The sequence below is a fragment of the Pantherophis guttatus genome, chromosome 3 (genome assembly GCF_059756535.1).
Source record: "Pantherophis guttatus breed Tessera chromosome 3, ASM5975653v1, whole genome shotgun sequence".
NCBI lineage: Eukaryota > Metazoa > Chordata > Lepidosauria > Squamata > Colubridae > Pantherophis > Pantherophis guttatus.
In genome coordinates, this window is record NC_142065.1 from 88,943,052 (window position 1) to 88,958,474 (window position 15,423).

The following is a 15,423-nucleotide window of genomic DNA, read 5'->3' on the forward strand; positions in this document are numbered from 1 at the left end:
CAGTACTTGCAGCTTCTAAACTGAGTGCCATGTGCATGTGATTAGAAGGATTTTCAAAAATTGATTCTAATTACCTGGGTAACAGTGCTTTCTGCCACATAAAAGGATACAAATTAATTTGACTGAGGAAAACTGGAAAGATAGTTCAGTGCAAACAAGTAAAGTGAGGCACATTAGAATTAAAACACAAGAACAACCTAAATTTATATACATCCATCTGTAGGGCTTTTGGTGGTCTCTTGCCAGGAATCAATTTTTGCAATGGGATATTCCTTAGGATAGGAATGGGGTTAAAAATCCAAGCTCAAGTTTGCACAAATCCGTGTCATTATACAAATTGTATAAGGTACGTCTGCTTGCCCAACTCATCCCTATTAGCCTCGTTGTATTGCAAAAGCAAATTTGTTGATTCGCCCCCACCCCATCATCCCGACTGGAAAATAGGTTTGTGCGATGGAAGTCGGGATGATGGGTTGGGGGTGAGTCAACAAATTTGCTTTTGCAATACAAGCAGGCTTAAGTGTGGGTGGCTGAGGGGAGCGTCTGTTCGCTGCGGGAGCAGAAATCATTAATCGCAGCGAGGGTACGGTGCGTGGTTTGGCTACATTGCGGACACGAGAGGGCAGCAGCCAAATATTTATGCTCTCCGAGGTTTCGGAAGGGATATATAGGAGGAGGAGGAGAGAGCGTTTTTTTAACTAGAAATCCGGCGCAGGAAAGGGACGACATTAACTCTCCTTTCAAGGATTGGTGTAAACGCCCTGCCTAAATTAACGGCAGGCCGGAGAGCAGCAGAAATACAAGGGATGGATTAAGCAACCGAGCCGTATGTAGGTGCTTCACGATGCATTCCGCTGCGCTTTCTTCAAAAAAATAAAAAGCCAAAGCCTTTTCTTTTCTTTTCTTTTTTGAGGCGGGCACGTTTCAATCAATGCACCATTTTATTTTGGGCGCAATTGGCAGAGTATAAACCGAAGCGCCTGTAATGAGCTGAAGTAACGGTCTGTCAAGGTCCGCAGTAAGCGGCGGTTTATGTGGCTGCAAACAAAGCAAAGAGAGCGGCAGTTGTGAAAGCGAGTAAGGACCGCAGGGCTTCTCCTAAACCCGAGTTCAGCAAGTTTGTTTTAAGGACGATGTCCAGTTTTCGAAGCGCTGCGAAAAGTCCGACGACGGCTAGATGGCAGCAAATTTAGGGGTAGTCCGGAAATTTGCAGCCGGGAAAGGATAGCGAGAGGGTTTTTGTTTGTTTGTTTTGCAGAGTTGACCTCCCTCCGCCCTTGATGGCCCAGGGTTTGCTCCCGTGTCCATGCCCAGGCACGAGAATCCGACCCGCTTACTCATATTTAAGGCCCAAGATCAAGGTAATGTGGAAGGTGTGTGGAGTTGCATTTCTCCCAGTGGTTTTTTTTTTTTTTTTAATTTGATTTATATGCCGCCCTTCTCCGAAGACTCAGGGCGGCTTACAATGCGTTAAGCAATAGCCTTCATACTTTTATATATTTATACAAAGTCAGTTTATTGCCCCCACAATCTGTGTCCTCATTTTACCTACCTTAGAAAGGATGGAAGGCTGAGTCAACCTTGAGCCTGGTGAGATTTGAACTTGCAGTAATTGCAGGCAGCTGATGTTAATAACAGTGCTTTAGTCAGTGCTTTAGTCTGCTGCGCTACCAGGGGTCTGCTATACTACCAGGGTTTGAAGGAACATTGGTATGTCTATGTGTTTTCTTCTCTGGGATTGGGAATGGCACTTTGCCCCTAAACCAGTGTTTTGTGTTTTTTTTTAAGATGACCCTAGGTCTCTGGAGTCTCCCAAGACCTTTTGCAGAGTTCCCAAACGATTCAAATGTATGATGGACCTGAAAAAGTAATTTTATGATTTACCACTGCCCCACAGCCACATAATTGCCAATTCCGTTCTTCAATGCCAGCTTTCAATAAGCAAGAGTCAATAGAGAAGCTAGCAGTAAAATTGAAAGTCATACAATTGTTGGTTTCAATTGTGGTTAGGATTACCTATAAATAACCACCTTAATTCCTGGATGAGAGGACTACTTACCCTTAATCTGTTTTGTCAAGATTTAGTTAATACTTACAAACTATCTAGTCCAGCCTTTGCTAATCCTCATTTATGTAGAGGACTAAAGGTACTATCAAGCGTACTGATAGTTTATCCCACTCTAAATAGCTTTATAACATATTAAGTTGTACAGGTAGTCTTGACTTACAACCAGTTACTTAAAACGGTCCCCCCAAAAATACTTGCAACCCAAATTCCAAGGTCTGATGACTTGCCACTGGTCACTTGAGTGCATTTTGAGTGCTTGGCACCTGGCCCACATTTATAGTCATTTGCAATGTCCTATAATCACGTGACTGGTTTATGATTATTTTTTTTTGCTGGAAATTAGTATTTTTCTCTGGTTTCTGGCAAAAAAATGGCCATTGCGGACAATGAGTTTGCTAAACAACTGCAGCATTCTTGTTACAACTGATACATTCATTAAGAACCACTGCAAGAAATATCAGAAAATTGGGTTAGTCATATGGGTGCCTCAACTGAGGACCATCATGATATATGGCAAAAAAAATCTGAGCTCCATCAGAGTTGTAAATTGAGGATTACCTCTATTGGGGACAGAATGGAGTCCTGGGAATCCTCCCAGTATAACTACCTGAGGACCAAGACACAAGGATAGAAAAAACTTCTATCTGTGAAGCAGTAATGTTCTTGGACTTAATTGCACAGGCTGCCTTGATGTGATACGTAAATGCCCAGAAATGTTTATTAGTCCCCCAAAATGTTCCTTCTTTTCTTAATTCAACAAGTAGCTTTCAACATCCGATAAGAAAGTATAAAACACAATTTAATTTTGTAGGGAAAACGGTTCTGAACTGAGTTGATTCAGATTTACAGAGGACAGAGCTCATTTGAGCAGTTTGTAGACTTCTGTTCTGCCACTGTTTGACTGGATTTACTGCAGTTCCAAAACTTGATTTCCTCACTGAAAATGGTTCTGTGTCACATTTATTCCTTCCAAGTATGTCTGCTTCCAGTTACGATCATAAAATACAGGGATAGCAGATGGTAGCTATCTGACAACTTGGACAATATAAACTAGAGTAGTGTAGTGTAACATATTCTTAAGGAAAAGATCAGTTCAACTTTGCCAATCAAACTTCTTTGCTCTTCTGGGTTTTTTTTTCCTGAAGCAATAGTAGTATGGATTTCTTTTAAAGTACCAGCAGGAGACTGTTCAGTGCATCATACAACTATGAGGTAAAGAAGTACAGAAAACATTTTTTGCAAGTGTCTGCGGCTGAAATAACCATTTCCAAAAGCAAATTCCTCTATAAATTCCTCTAAGCCAAAACTATATAATGATTTTTTAAAAAAATATGGAAGTGGAATTATGAGGAATGTGGAATTAGCTGGAATTTTTCTTCCTAATATGAGAGATTTCGACTTCTTGCTTGCTGGTTTCATATGTTTTAGAACTTCATACTCTCCTTCCATTCCTTCAGATTTGCTGTTGCTTAAGACATGGCTTCTAAGGACTATCTGCCATTCTCAAAGCAATATTTAAAACCTTCTGTCTTCTATAAAACCTGAAGATTAATGGATGAGCCCCAGTTTATGGAAAAACTTCACATGTACAAACTGCTTGTTTCAACTTTTAAACAGACGTGTACAATTTAGATGCCTACAACAAACACTTGGATTTCAGTGCTCTTGGGCTCCTTAAGGGGTATGACTTCGCAGAATTTGGTGAAAAATTATAAGCCACTTCCTTTGGGATAGTTTTGACTTTTTTAAAAAAAAAATAGTATAGAAAGCTTTGGTGGTTCTGGAGTTTGAAGGGTTGAAGAACATTTGCTGATGATTAGTACAGGTAGTCCTCGACTTAACGACAATAATTGAGCACAAAATTTCTGTTAAGTGAGACATTTGTTAGACATTTAGCATTACCTTCTTACAGAATGTGGCCCTTCCTGTAAAAAGGATTATAGGAAGTTAAGTGAGACATTTGTTAAGTGAGTTTTGCCTCATTTTAGATCTTTCTTGCCTCAATTGTTAAGTGAATCTGAATTCCCCATTGACTTTGCCTGTCAGAAGGTAGAAACGTAATCACATGACCTTGGGACACAAAGTGTTGTAAGTCAAGGACTACCTGTATTAGGTTCTGTGCTACATAACATAGAAAGGTTTTCTTCCAATCAGGCTGTGGAGTTAGGGGGATAGGTGATGTAATGCATGTGCAGGTTTCTCAATGACTTGCTCAAGCAAGAATGTAATTTGAAGTTACACATGCAGTTCTCAACTTACAACCGTTTGTTTAGCAACCATTCAACGTTAACAATTGCACTGAAAAAAAGTGACTTGCAAGTAGCCCTTGCACTCACAACCATCACAGCATTCCCATGGTCACATGATTGAAATTTGGGCGCTCAGCAACTGGCATATATTTATGAATGTTGCAGCCACTTGGGGTCATGTGATCACTATTTGCAACCTTCCCAGTTGGCTTTCAGCAAGAAAAGACAATAGGAGAATCTGGATTCACTTAATGACTGCATGGTTCACGGATCAACTGTAGTGATTCAAAAGCAAAAAAGTGATTCTATAGCAAAAAAAGATTGTAAAATAGGGTGCAACTCACTTAACAATTGCCAGGCATAGCAGTGGAAATTCTATACTCAGTTGTGGTTGTAAGTTGAGTATGACTATTCCCCTAAAATCCCAAGGATGAGGTCTGTTCCCTTTTATACAAATGATAACAATCTGCTTCTCAAAGCTTCAGTCTTTTCTGCTTAAACAATTATTCCAAAAGAAATAAGTACCCTCCCCCTCCACCAGGCACCAAACCAAGCAGCTTCCCAGACCTACAATAGAAAAACAGCAAATTGGGTCTACTAAACAGTGAATTAGCTTTGATACAAAGATGCAGCCCAGATTATTTTTGATTTACTGTTAGCCTATTGAGAAAGTCCAGACAACAATGAAATACTTGTTCTATGCAAGGTTACATTAACATACTTTTGCAAGTCAGGAATTCCCTCTCAACATTTGCATTCTGTGAGTTAATGATTCATTTTCCTTTCAAATATCATTCTTTTTTTTTTTCTATCTAGAGTGCCTCTCTTGATGCTTAAGCTGAATTTCATGCTTTCCACTGGGACCTCTTAGAAACAACTGAGTGGTCATTCATTTTAACTAAAATTAATTTATACAATGCCTCCCCCTCCCTCCTCTGAGCCTCCTTTTAGCATTGTCCTCTTACAGAGTGTGGCCTTTCCTGTAAAAAGGATTACTTACATCCCTGATATCTACAATTGAGGGTGTTGCTTAAGAGAGAATTTACAAATTCAAATTCCAGGAACATGCTCAAGCAGATAGCATGGTTCTGGTTGGGCATTGATTAGAAGAGCAAAGGACTTGTTTTTAGAACTCAGGGGAAACAGGATTCTAGAATCTTGAAAAGATCATCCAAGAATAGAGAATAGTAGAGTCAATCACTACTGTATATCGAGGTTAATAAAACTGCAAAGGGAGAAGAACTAAAGGTTGTGTTCTCTTGGGGACCTTCTGTTGACACCACAGCTTGAGCTAGGATTCTTAGGTGCATAATTAAATTTAATGAGTTGCCATGGAGAAACCTTGTTGAATCATTTGCCCATAGATATGTTTATCATGGGAGGCCTCTCAGATATAATAAGATCATTACATAGTTTTTACATTTCTTGAAGTTGGCAAATTCCAACTCCCAAGAGTTTTATAGAGTTCCTCAAGAGTGTAAGTTATCCATCTTATGGAACTTTGCATAGGTGATGCTTAGTGAGTTTGAGTACACAAGTTCTGTGAAAATTGTGTTCCTCATTTAGCTGAAATGAGGTCTCTGGATGGCTCTTTTTTTTTTTGGAATGGTAGAAAAGTAAACACAGTTTCTAGTTGGGTTATTCACATTTCTTGCAAAGCTTCCTAAGTAACCCCAGCTATTTGCTTTTCAGAAAAAGCCCATCAGCAATGAAATATATACCAAAAAGAAAAGAACAATCTTTTGTGCATGTCCTGTTGAAATGTAAGATAAAGGAATAAAGGAATATTCCTTTATTCTTAAAGGAATAAAGGAATAAAGGAATATTGAGAAGCTTTGTGAGGGAGGGGGATGTGATTACCCTACTACCTTTCTTAGCTTGAAAATATTCAGCTAGGCTTCATATCATCAGCAGAGACAATATGAATAATGTTCACATGAGGTTCAATACAATGATGTTACCAAGTTGCATGTCTGCAAGCAAACAGTCAAGTTCAGAGAGCACCAAGGACTCCATAGTTCAACCCTGAGCTACAAATATTCTCTTCTCTTATCATAGCAGAGAGCAACATAGAAAGAGAGCAGTTGTTACTCCTATTCTTGAATTATGTCAATCACGAACAAATGTAATGGCTGGTATCTGCCTGTCCAAATGGATCTGACCCATTTTGTTTTTTCTCTGCTCTGCTATGCAAGTATCCCTTTTCTTTCTTTCACCCATTTCCATTTCTAGCATCTTTCTCTTCTAAACGCTTTCTTTCCATCCACTCTGGAGATAATTACAATCTTGGCAGTTCCCTCACTCCATTAGTCCATCCTCTTAATGGTTCCTGCAGCCAGCTTGAATTGCAATCTGCAGAAATAAAAAGATGTAGCATCTACTTTGTTCCAGGACCTTCCTTCAGCACCTGTTGCAGTGTAATTTTCAGTGTCAGCTCTTCCAGTTTTCTGGGAACAACTACCAACCCCCCCCCCCCAAAAAAAACCCCCTCCTTTGGCTCCTTCTCTAAATTCTTCTCTGACTTTTCCAACCATTAACACGGTATCCTTATCAGAAGTTGCACGTCATCATTTCATTACATTCTCTTCCACATAGCAGAGGCAAGTGACATCTTTTGCTCTTTTAATAAATTAGGAAGGATTCTAAATTTTGTTACTTGTTTCAGAATCGCACTTGTTTTCTTGTCTACGAAGCCTGCAGTTCTAATGGCTATCTGTTAGCTAGGTATTTAAATCAGGGCTGTCAAACTCGCAAACGCGCTGGATGCATCACGCCCACATATCCGGTTTAGCGAAGGGGAAAAAATATCCCAATACATCATGTGATGCCACCGTGACAACGTGAGTTTGACACCCCTGATTTAAATGTTCTGTACTAAAGATGGTTTTTTTCAAGGCTGTTGAATATTATATATATATATATTTAAAATAACAGTAGAACTTATTAAATTAAATAAGCTGTTTAAATGGGTCTGATGTCTTCTGCTTAGAGTTGCTGTAGACCAGATTTAGAAGGTTTACTGTATTATTATTATCCATTCAAATTTTCAATAAAACGTGAATGAAATGGGGCTTTAGGTTTGTGTGAATGGCTGCTTTGGATATCAAATATTGCTAATTTGGCAGCTTGCAAAGGTGGGGAAAATAGGAGGAGGAACAATACGTGTTTTTCTGCCTTGAGTTATTTATAAAAATCATAGCAGCAGTATATAAATATTTACATACATAACAACTCCGATCCCGTCAGTATTTCCAAAGTTGACATTCGAATCTCAGTCTATAAAAAATGGCCATTAGGTCTCTGTAGCCTACAGTTTCCCTCCGTTTCCTTAACAAATATATCATATTAGCTGGGAATGATGAAAATTATGGCCATTTAATGACAACCATGCTGGGAAGATTATGCCTTCCCATTGTACCTGTTTTAAAATTCTCCCTCTCAGACTTATTACTGTACCAAGATTCAATGGCCCTCATCCTATTGTTGTTTTGAAGAGCTCTAAAGATCTGGCTTTTTACTTAGGCCCTTGGGAAGCATGATTGTTTCAATTCAGTTTCTGAACGTTTCGTTACCAGACTAGGTAACATCATCAGCAGAATATTCTCCTTGGCTTATAAAATGTCTTGTGTGCCAGTGTGATCAGTTGGTCGTGTGATTGGTTGTTCATTTGGAGCTATATTTAAATTTTGAGCAACTGATTGGTTCTTTGTTGATTGGTCGTTCGAATGGTCTGGTTTCTTATGTATTCATGTGCTGGATTTAGATCAATATGCTTCTTAATTGATCCTATGATAGAATACCAGGCTTTAATAAATTCACGTATGTGGCAGATATTGGCATGGCCAATGGTTTTTCTCTTTCCCAATCGAACTGGTATTGTTTATTATCAATGTGACTCGAGATCAGGGATTTTTGGCTGTGCCTTTTAACTGCTAGTTGATATTCATGAACCCTTGTTTTAAATTGCTTTCCTTATACTTAGACTTCGTTAAAACATGTAGCTGGGATCACATTGACTATGACTCCACAGGTGTATGTGATTGAAGAATTGCACCAATACTCTGCATCAATCAGAATTTGAATAAATGTTAGAAATCTGACTATCTTCTCTTTCCTGGTCATCAGGAGTACAGTACTTCTAGCAATGGATGCCTAAAGAGAACTCTCTCTTTAAATTAATGTTGACTATGTCTATGCACCTGAATCTGATAAAATATGTTTATGCCTACCTGTAGTTGGGACTAGTATGTAAACAGAGATTTACATTTCTCTGAATTTTGGTTGTTGAGCCTGGTGAACAAACAAAAGTGTCTTCTGCCTTGTTGATACTTAGTTCTGTGTGATGATGATGATGATGATGATGATAATGAAGAAGAATATATGGCTTTAAACATAGTGTTGGCAATAAGCCAGAATTTAAAGTGTATAATTGGTAAAGGTGCTATGTTCTCCAACAGGAAAGCAAAAGGCTACTGAGGAACATAACACACTATGCCAAAACGAACATGAGGAATATTGTGGTGTTGTTTCTCTTGGTAGCTTTTGGACTTTACTGGACCCAGTACAAGTCCAGTCCCAAACCTGTAAGGACCTCTATTGTCCATCTTTTTGAATGGCGCTGGATTGACATTGCTCTTGAATGTGAAATGTACTTATCTCAACATGGATTTGCAGGTGTTCAGGTGAGTATGTTTCTCTCTTTAGTCATGGCTAAATAACCACTGATAAAATCTGAGCTTCTGCCTTGAAATTTTGTTAGATGCAATCCCAGAATATCTGACAGCATCTAATTAGAGAGGTTGGGCCACTCTGAACAGATAAGCCACAAGTATCTTATTTTTCTGGTAAATAAAGGCCCCCTCATTTGCGATCTTATTCAGGAGGGGGGAGCGGACCTGGCAGGTATTACGGAGACCTGGTTGGGCCATGAGGGGGGGATTCCCCTCGTGGATATGTGCCCCCCAGGTTTCCGAGCATTCCATCAGCCGAGAGCTCAGGGCAGGGGTGGGGGGGTGGCGGTTATTATAAAGGAAAGTCTTGATCCGAGGGAGACCACTGTTCCACAGATAGCCGGATGTGAGTCCCTTTTTGTGAAGTGGGGTTGTGGAGTACAGATGGGCTTGTTGATCACGTACCTGGCTCCCTGCCGCGTGGCAACGGCCCTGCTCGAGCTGCTCAACGTCATAGCTGAGGTGGCGGTTGGTACCCCCAGACTTCTAGTCATGGGGGATTTCAACCTGCCATCTGTCGGCGAAACGTCTGAGGTGGCTCGAGAGTTCATGGCTTCCATGACAGCCATGGACCTTACTCAGTTAATTCATGACCCCACTCACACGGGTGGACACACTCTGGACTTAGTTTTTGTCTCTGGTCAGTGGTCGAGTGGCCTTGATACAGGGGATATAGTCATCGAACCCTTGTCATGGTCTGACCACTCGCTCCTTCAACTGGACTTTCTAACCGCTGCACCCCGCCGCAGGGAGGCGGGACCGACCAGGTGGTTTCGCCCCAGGCGCCTGATGGACCCTGATAGGTTCCAGATGTAGCTTGGGCCATTTCCTGAGACTCTGGCTCATGACTCGGCTGAGGACCTGGTGGCCGCCTGGGATAATGCGGCTGCCGGGGCCTTGGACCGTGTCGTGCCTTTGCGGCCTCTGACCCGGCACCGAACTCACCTAGCTCCTTGGTTCTCCGAGGAGCTCAGGGAGATGAAGCGCCGGAAAAGACGCCTGGAGAGTAGTTGGAGGACCAGCCGCTCCGAATCCGACCGAACACTGGTGAGGTCTCATATTAAGACCTACCTAGTGGCGATAAAAGCTGCAAAATCTAGCTATTTTGCCGCTCTTATCGCGTCATCAGATAATCGCCCGGCCACCCTGTTTAGGGTGACCCGCTCCCTCCTCCATCTGGAAGCGCGGGATGACCCCTTGCAGGGCCGAGCTGAGGAGTTTGTGCAGTATCTGTATGACAAAATCGCTCAGATTCGGGAAGGGCTGGCCTCTGACTGGGTATGTCCGGACGGGATGACTGAGGCAGGTCTTGAGAGTGTTATCTGGGGGGGGGGTTCGATCCTATGGCTCCCGAGGACATGGACAGGGTCCTGGGATGGCTGAACGCGACCACATGTTTATTGGACCCGTGTCCCTCCTGGTTGGTACTGGCTTCCCGGGAGATGACACGAGGCTGGCTCCAGAAGATTGTTAACGCTTCTTTGAGTGAGGGGGTCCTGCCGGCTGCTTTGAAAGAAGCGGTTGTGAGGCCCCTCCTCAAGAAGCGCTCTCTGGATCCGGCTGTTTTGGCTAACTATCGTCCAGTCTCCAACCTTCGCTTCGTTGCGAAGGTTGTTGAGAGTGTGGTAGCGCAACAGCTTCCCCGGTACCTGGATGAAGCTGTCTATCTAGACCCGCTCCAGTCCGGCTTCTGGCCTGGGCACAGCACGGAAACGGCATTGGTCGCGTTGGTGGATGATCTCTGGAGGGCTCGGGATAGGGGTTGCTCCTCTATCCTGGTCCTGTTAGACCTCTCAGCGGCTTTTGATACCATCGACCATGGTATCATGTTGCACCGGTTGGCGGGGTTGGGGGTAGGGGGCACCGTTCTGCGGTGGTTCTCCTCCTACCTCTCTGACCGGTCGCAATCTGTGTTGACGGGGGGGCAGCGGTCGACCCTGAGGCACCTTGCTTGTGGGGTGCCACAAGGGTCGGGCCTCTCACCCCTTCTGTTCAACATTTATGTAAAGCCGCTGGGTGAGATCATCCGTGGCTTCGGGGTGGAGTTCCATCAGTACGCTGATGACACCCAGCTGTACATCTCCACCCCAGGCCACCCCAACGATGCCCTTGAAGTGCTGTCCCAGTGCCTGGAGGCCATGCGGGTCTGGATGGGGAGAAACAGGCTCCGACTCAACCCCTCCAAGACCGAGTGGCTGTGGCTTCCAGCATCCTGATATAGCCAGCTGACGCCATCGCTGGCTATTGGCGAATCACTCGCCCCCACGGAGAGGGCTCGTAACTTGGGCGTCCTCCTGGACGCACGGCTGTCTTTAGAAGACCATTTGACGGCCGTGGCCAGGGGGGCTTTTTATCAGGTTCGCCTGATATGCCAGTTGCATCCCTTTCTAGATCGGGATTCTCTACGCACAGTCACTCAGGCACTAGTCACTTCCCGCCTGGACTACTGCAATGCTCTCTACATGGGGCTCCCCCTGGGGTGCACCCGGAGGCTCCATCTGGTCCAGAACGCGGCCGCGTGGGGGATTATGGGGGCGATGAGGCGCTCCCATGTGACACCTCTCCTGCGCGAGCTGCACTGGCTCCCGGTGGTCTTCCGGGTGCGCTTCAAGGTGTTGGTGACCACCTTTAAAGCGCTCCATGGCTTAGGGCCGGGGTACTTACGAGACCGCCTTCTGCCACCAATAGCCTCCAACCGGCCAGTACGCTCGCACAGAGTGGGTCGCCTCAGGGTGCCGTCCGCCAGACAATGTCGGCTGGCGACCCCCAGGGGGAGAGCCTTCTCTGTGACGGCGCCCACCCTCTGGAACAACCTTCCCCCAGAGTTACGTACAATAACAGATCTCCGGATTTTTCGTCGGGCCCTGAAAACCTATTTATTTCAACTAGCTGGGCTGGCTTGAGTTTAATTTTAAATTGATTTTAAATTGGGTTGTTTTAATTTACAGCCAGAATATTTAATTATTTTAATATTGTTTTTAAATTTTGTAGGCTCTGTTTTTACTTTGGCTGTGCACCGCCCTGAGTCCTTTTTGGAGAAGGGCGGTATAGAAATTTAATTAATAAATAATAAATAAATAATAAAATCTTGCTCAATACAATAGCTCCAGTGCTTCCTGAATGCAGTAGGGGAACAAGCAAATATATATATTTGACATATAGAAAGCTAGTTGTGAAGAACTCAGCATATATAGAAGGAGTCTTCAATCTACAGCCATTTGTTCAGCAACAATTCTAAGTTACAATGCTGCCACTGGTCATAAACACAATTCATTTGAAAGAATTGTGATTATGACCAGTCCTCAGAACTCTGGCCATCCTAATAACTTCTTGGTCATCTGAATGGAATCCATTTTGCTTGGCAACCAGGTCATACTAATGACTGCTTGCAGCACCCTGCAATCATGTGCTTGCCATTTGCAAACTTCTCTACTGGCTCCCCAGAAAGTCAATGAGGAAGCAGGTAGGGAAGGTTACAAGTCACCAAGGTATGCAGAGGTGGGATTCACTTACCTTCCCTACCGGTTCGCAAATATCAGTGTGTGCGCAGTAGTCGCGCATTACATCCGGGCAGGTGGGCAGAGCCTCCCGCAATCGCCGCTACTGGTTTGCGCGATCCGGAGAGAACTGGCTGAATCCCACCACTCTCTCTTACCCGTGTACCTCTCTGCATTTGCACTAACTACTCACACACACCAACATCCTCACTGACCTGGACGGCACACCCTCTCATACTCTCCCTCACCTGTGCCACATATTGTCCCTAACCTGAAACGTTCACCTTCCCAGATTCACATCACAGCCTCCCTGACTTTTTTCAAACCCAACCCATACTGCACCCTCATGCACCTTCCCAAACTCACATCACAACTCTCATGCAACCCCTTACACTCATGCCCCCTCCCCAACTTGCACTGCATCCTCATGCAACACAATCTTGTGCTTCCTTTGAAACAGGGATCCTGATCACTGGGTTGGTTAAAGCAATCTAACTCGCCAGTGATCCTTATTGGCATTTTATGTGAGTGAGAGATGCAGGAAACAAACAGATGTAATTGCTTGTGTGTATCATCCTCTTGCACTTATGCAAACTGTTTTGTGGAGTCATGTGAATCTTTTCCTCAAAAAAGTTGGGGATTGCTCCTGGGAAGAAGGCAAGAGAATAATTTGCTTTTGTCTCTCTTCTGCTGCTTTTTCTGGGTCCAGATTCATAATGTCAATGATAATCCTTAATATTATTATAAAATTGTTTAGTGAGGAGTGCACAAGATTTCAAATTTAAACCTTTTCAAAATTAAATCTCTCAACGTTGAATTCAAAACAGGTATTACAATCCCATTTTCAATTTTTATAGAAGTAATTTATCCTGAAACAGTTGGCTTCATATTAGACTCTACATGAAGCTCAAAGGGTCTTCTTTCAGATTAAAACAGTTTCAGTGAAATTGAACCAGCCAATTTGAAGCTCGAAGCAGTTCAAACTTGAAATGCTTTGTCTGCCTTTAATTAACCATTGTTTTTGTTACTTTCATATTCGTCCTGATATTCTTCTTTAAGCTATGAATTGGTTGGAACAGATAAGATTAATAAAATTGAATACTAAAGATCTACAATGTTTGTTCTCTTACCTGCTCATTCTCTTTCTGAATATCTAGGTTTCTCCTCCAAATGAAAACCTTGTAGTTATGAATCCCTGGAGACCATGGTGGGAGAGATACCAGCCAGTTAGTTACAAGTTATGTTCACGCTCTGGAAATGAAAGTGAGTTCAGAGATATGGTGACTAGATGCAACAATGTTGGAGTAAGTGGCCTTCGCTATTTTAGGGCTTAGTTAAGGGGAACAGGAGATGTGAGGTCACAGGCAATCATAAGTGGAAATTGGTATTTTTTTTAATGGTGTCCTATATTTGTCCAATTTTCTAGATCAGAAGTCCCTATTAGATAGAATTGATTCTATATAATAAAACATTCTAGTTCCTCAAATTTCCTTGGGGAAAAAATTAAAATAATAGAATAATTTTTGCTATAATGTATTTTTTAATAATTAAAGAAACAATTTCCTATAGTCTGGATCAGTCTGAAAGTTGTAGGAGGACATAATCTAAAAAGGACCTGTCAGCTGAGTCAATTTCCAAGGTTGCTTGTCACCAAAATGTCTTCATCAGTTGCACTGTTTGTATGTGTGTTATCAATCCTCATTTTATTAGCATTCCATCTTACATAAGAATGTTCTCAGACTTTGCTGGATTAATATTTTTATGTCAAGCATCAGTTTTATCCAAATGTCATTTTGACATATATTAATGTAATGCAACACCAAAAATCACTGCTAAATTGCTCTAGATTGGTATTGGCACAACTCTGTATTCTGTTGAGTGAAAACAATCATATCATTCTGCATATTGTCCTGGAAGAATTGAAGATTTGAGTCATACATCGGCATTGGGCTCATTCCCCAGCCTCGTGGATGTGTTTTCTTTCAATCCTTGAGATAAAAGGGAAATAATTTTCTAAAAATGCTGCCCTAGCCGTGGGGAAGAGAGAAGCTGGCAGATAGAGAAGAATGTGGTGAGTAAGGCATTGGGATCGTAATTGGAATAGTGACTGCAGTCATGCAGTGCCTGTTAAGTTACTTTGTTAAGCTTTTGCTGGCCAAGGCTGTAGGAGGAGAGACAGCTATAGAGATCACTTCTCTGTTCAGTGAGCAATTGAAGTGAACGTGTCAACATTATTTTTTAAAACAATACATATTTCCCCTTCTGAAATGTGCAACCCATGCAACATTTTATTTAATAAAACCAGGGATTAGGAACAAAATTGTTGGTCACTTCTCCCATAATTGGTATGCCATGCATGTGGAAAACTTACAATGGGAAAGCTAGTGGAAGACTACCCCTGGTTTTCCATTACATTGATGGTCCCTTGACCAAACCACAAAAAAGAAAAGCTGAAAGTGATGAAAGAGAGTAGTCCAGCCCCTATGTCAGCCACAACAGAAATGGCCATATAGTGAATGGTTCTGCAACAAACCAGTTAAAATCCAGCAAGTTACTGACCTTTGAAGGCTCTTTCTAGGGGGATCAAGAATATATGTGCAAATCTTTTGCTGTGATTTGTGGGCAAACACCACTTTTCTGTTGGAATACCTTAGCTATAGGCTGACAACAAGATGGAGGCTTTGATGTCAGAATATGACTTCAGCAATTGTTAATTAGAATGTGTTGAAGGTGGGGAAAAGAAGTTGGATGGATGGGCCCTTAATGGGACAGCAGCTGCATATTTGTAGTTTTATAATCTGCTGCTCTAGTAAAATAGAAGAACTTCATTAGCATAAGAAATTATGTTTCCTACTGAAAGAATGGGACAGTCTTACGCC

General features: G+C 42.4%; 1 protein-coding gene across 14 annotated transcripts in view; it reads left to right on the plus strand.

Annotated features, from left to right (window-relative positions):
- LOC117677277 (pancreatic alpha-amylase-like) overlaps nt 1-15,423 on the plus strand; it is a 35,153-nt gene that overhangs the window by 2,212 nt on the left and 17,518 nt on the right. For 2 of the 14 annotated variants that reach the window (XM_087889999.1, XM_087890002.1), the window contains exons 1-4: nt 697-830; nt 1,259-1,361; nt 8,775-8,999; nt 13,702-13,848. In XM_087889999.1, the coding sequence (XP_087746125.1) occupies nt 1,281-1,361; nt 8,775-8,999; nt 13,702-13,848 (453 nt within the window). In that variant the 5' untranslated portion in view covers nt 697-830; nt 1,259-1,280. Of the gene's footprint in view, nt 1-696; nt 831-1,258; nt 1,374-8,774; nt 9,000-13,701; nt 13,849-15,423 lie in introns of those variants that run through there. The other 12 variants (XM_087890001.1, XM_087889998.1, XM_087889996.1 and 9 more) reach the window with 10 other exon arrangements.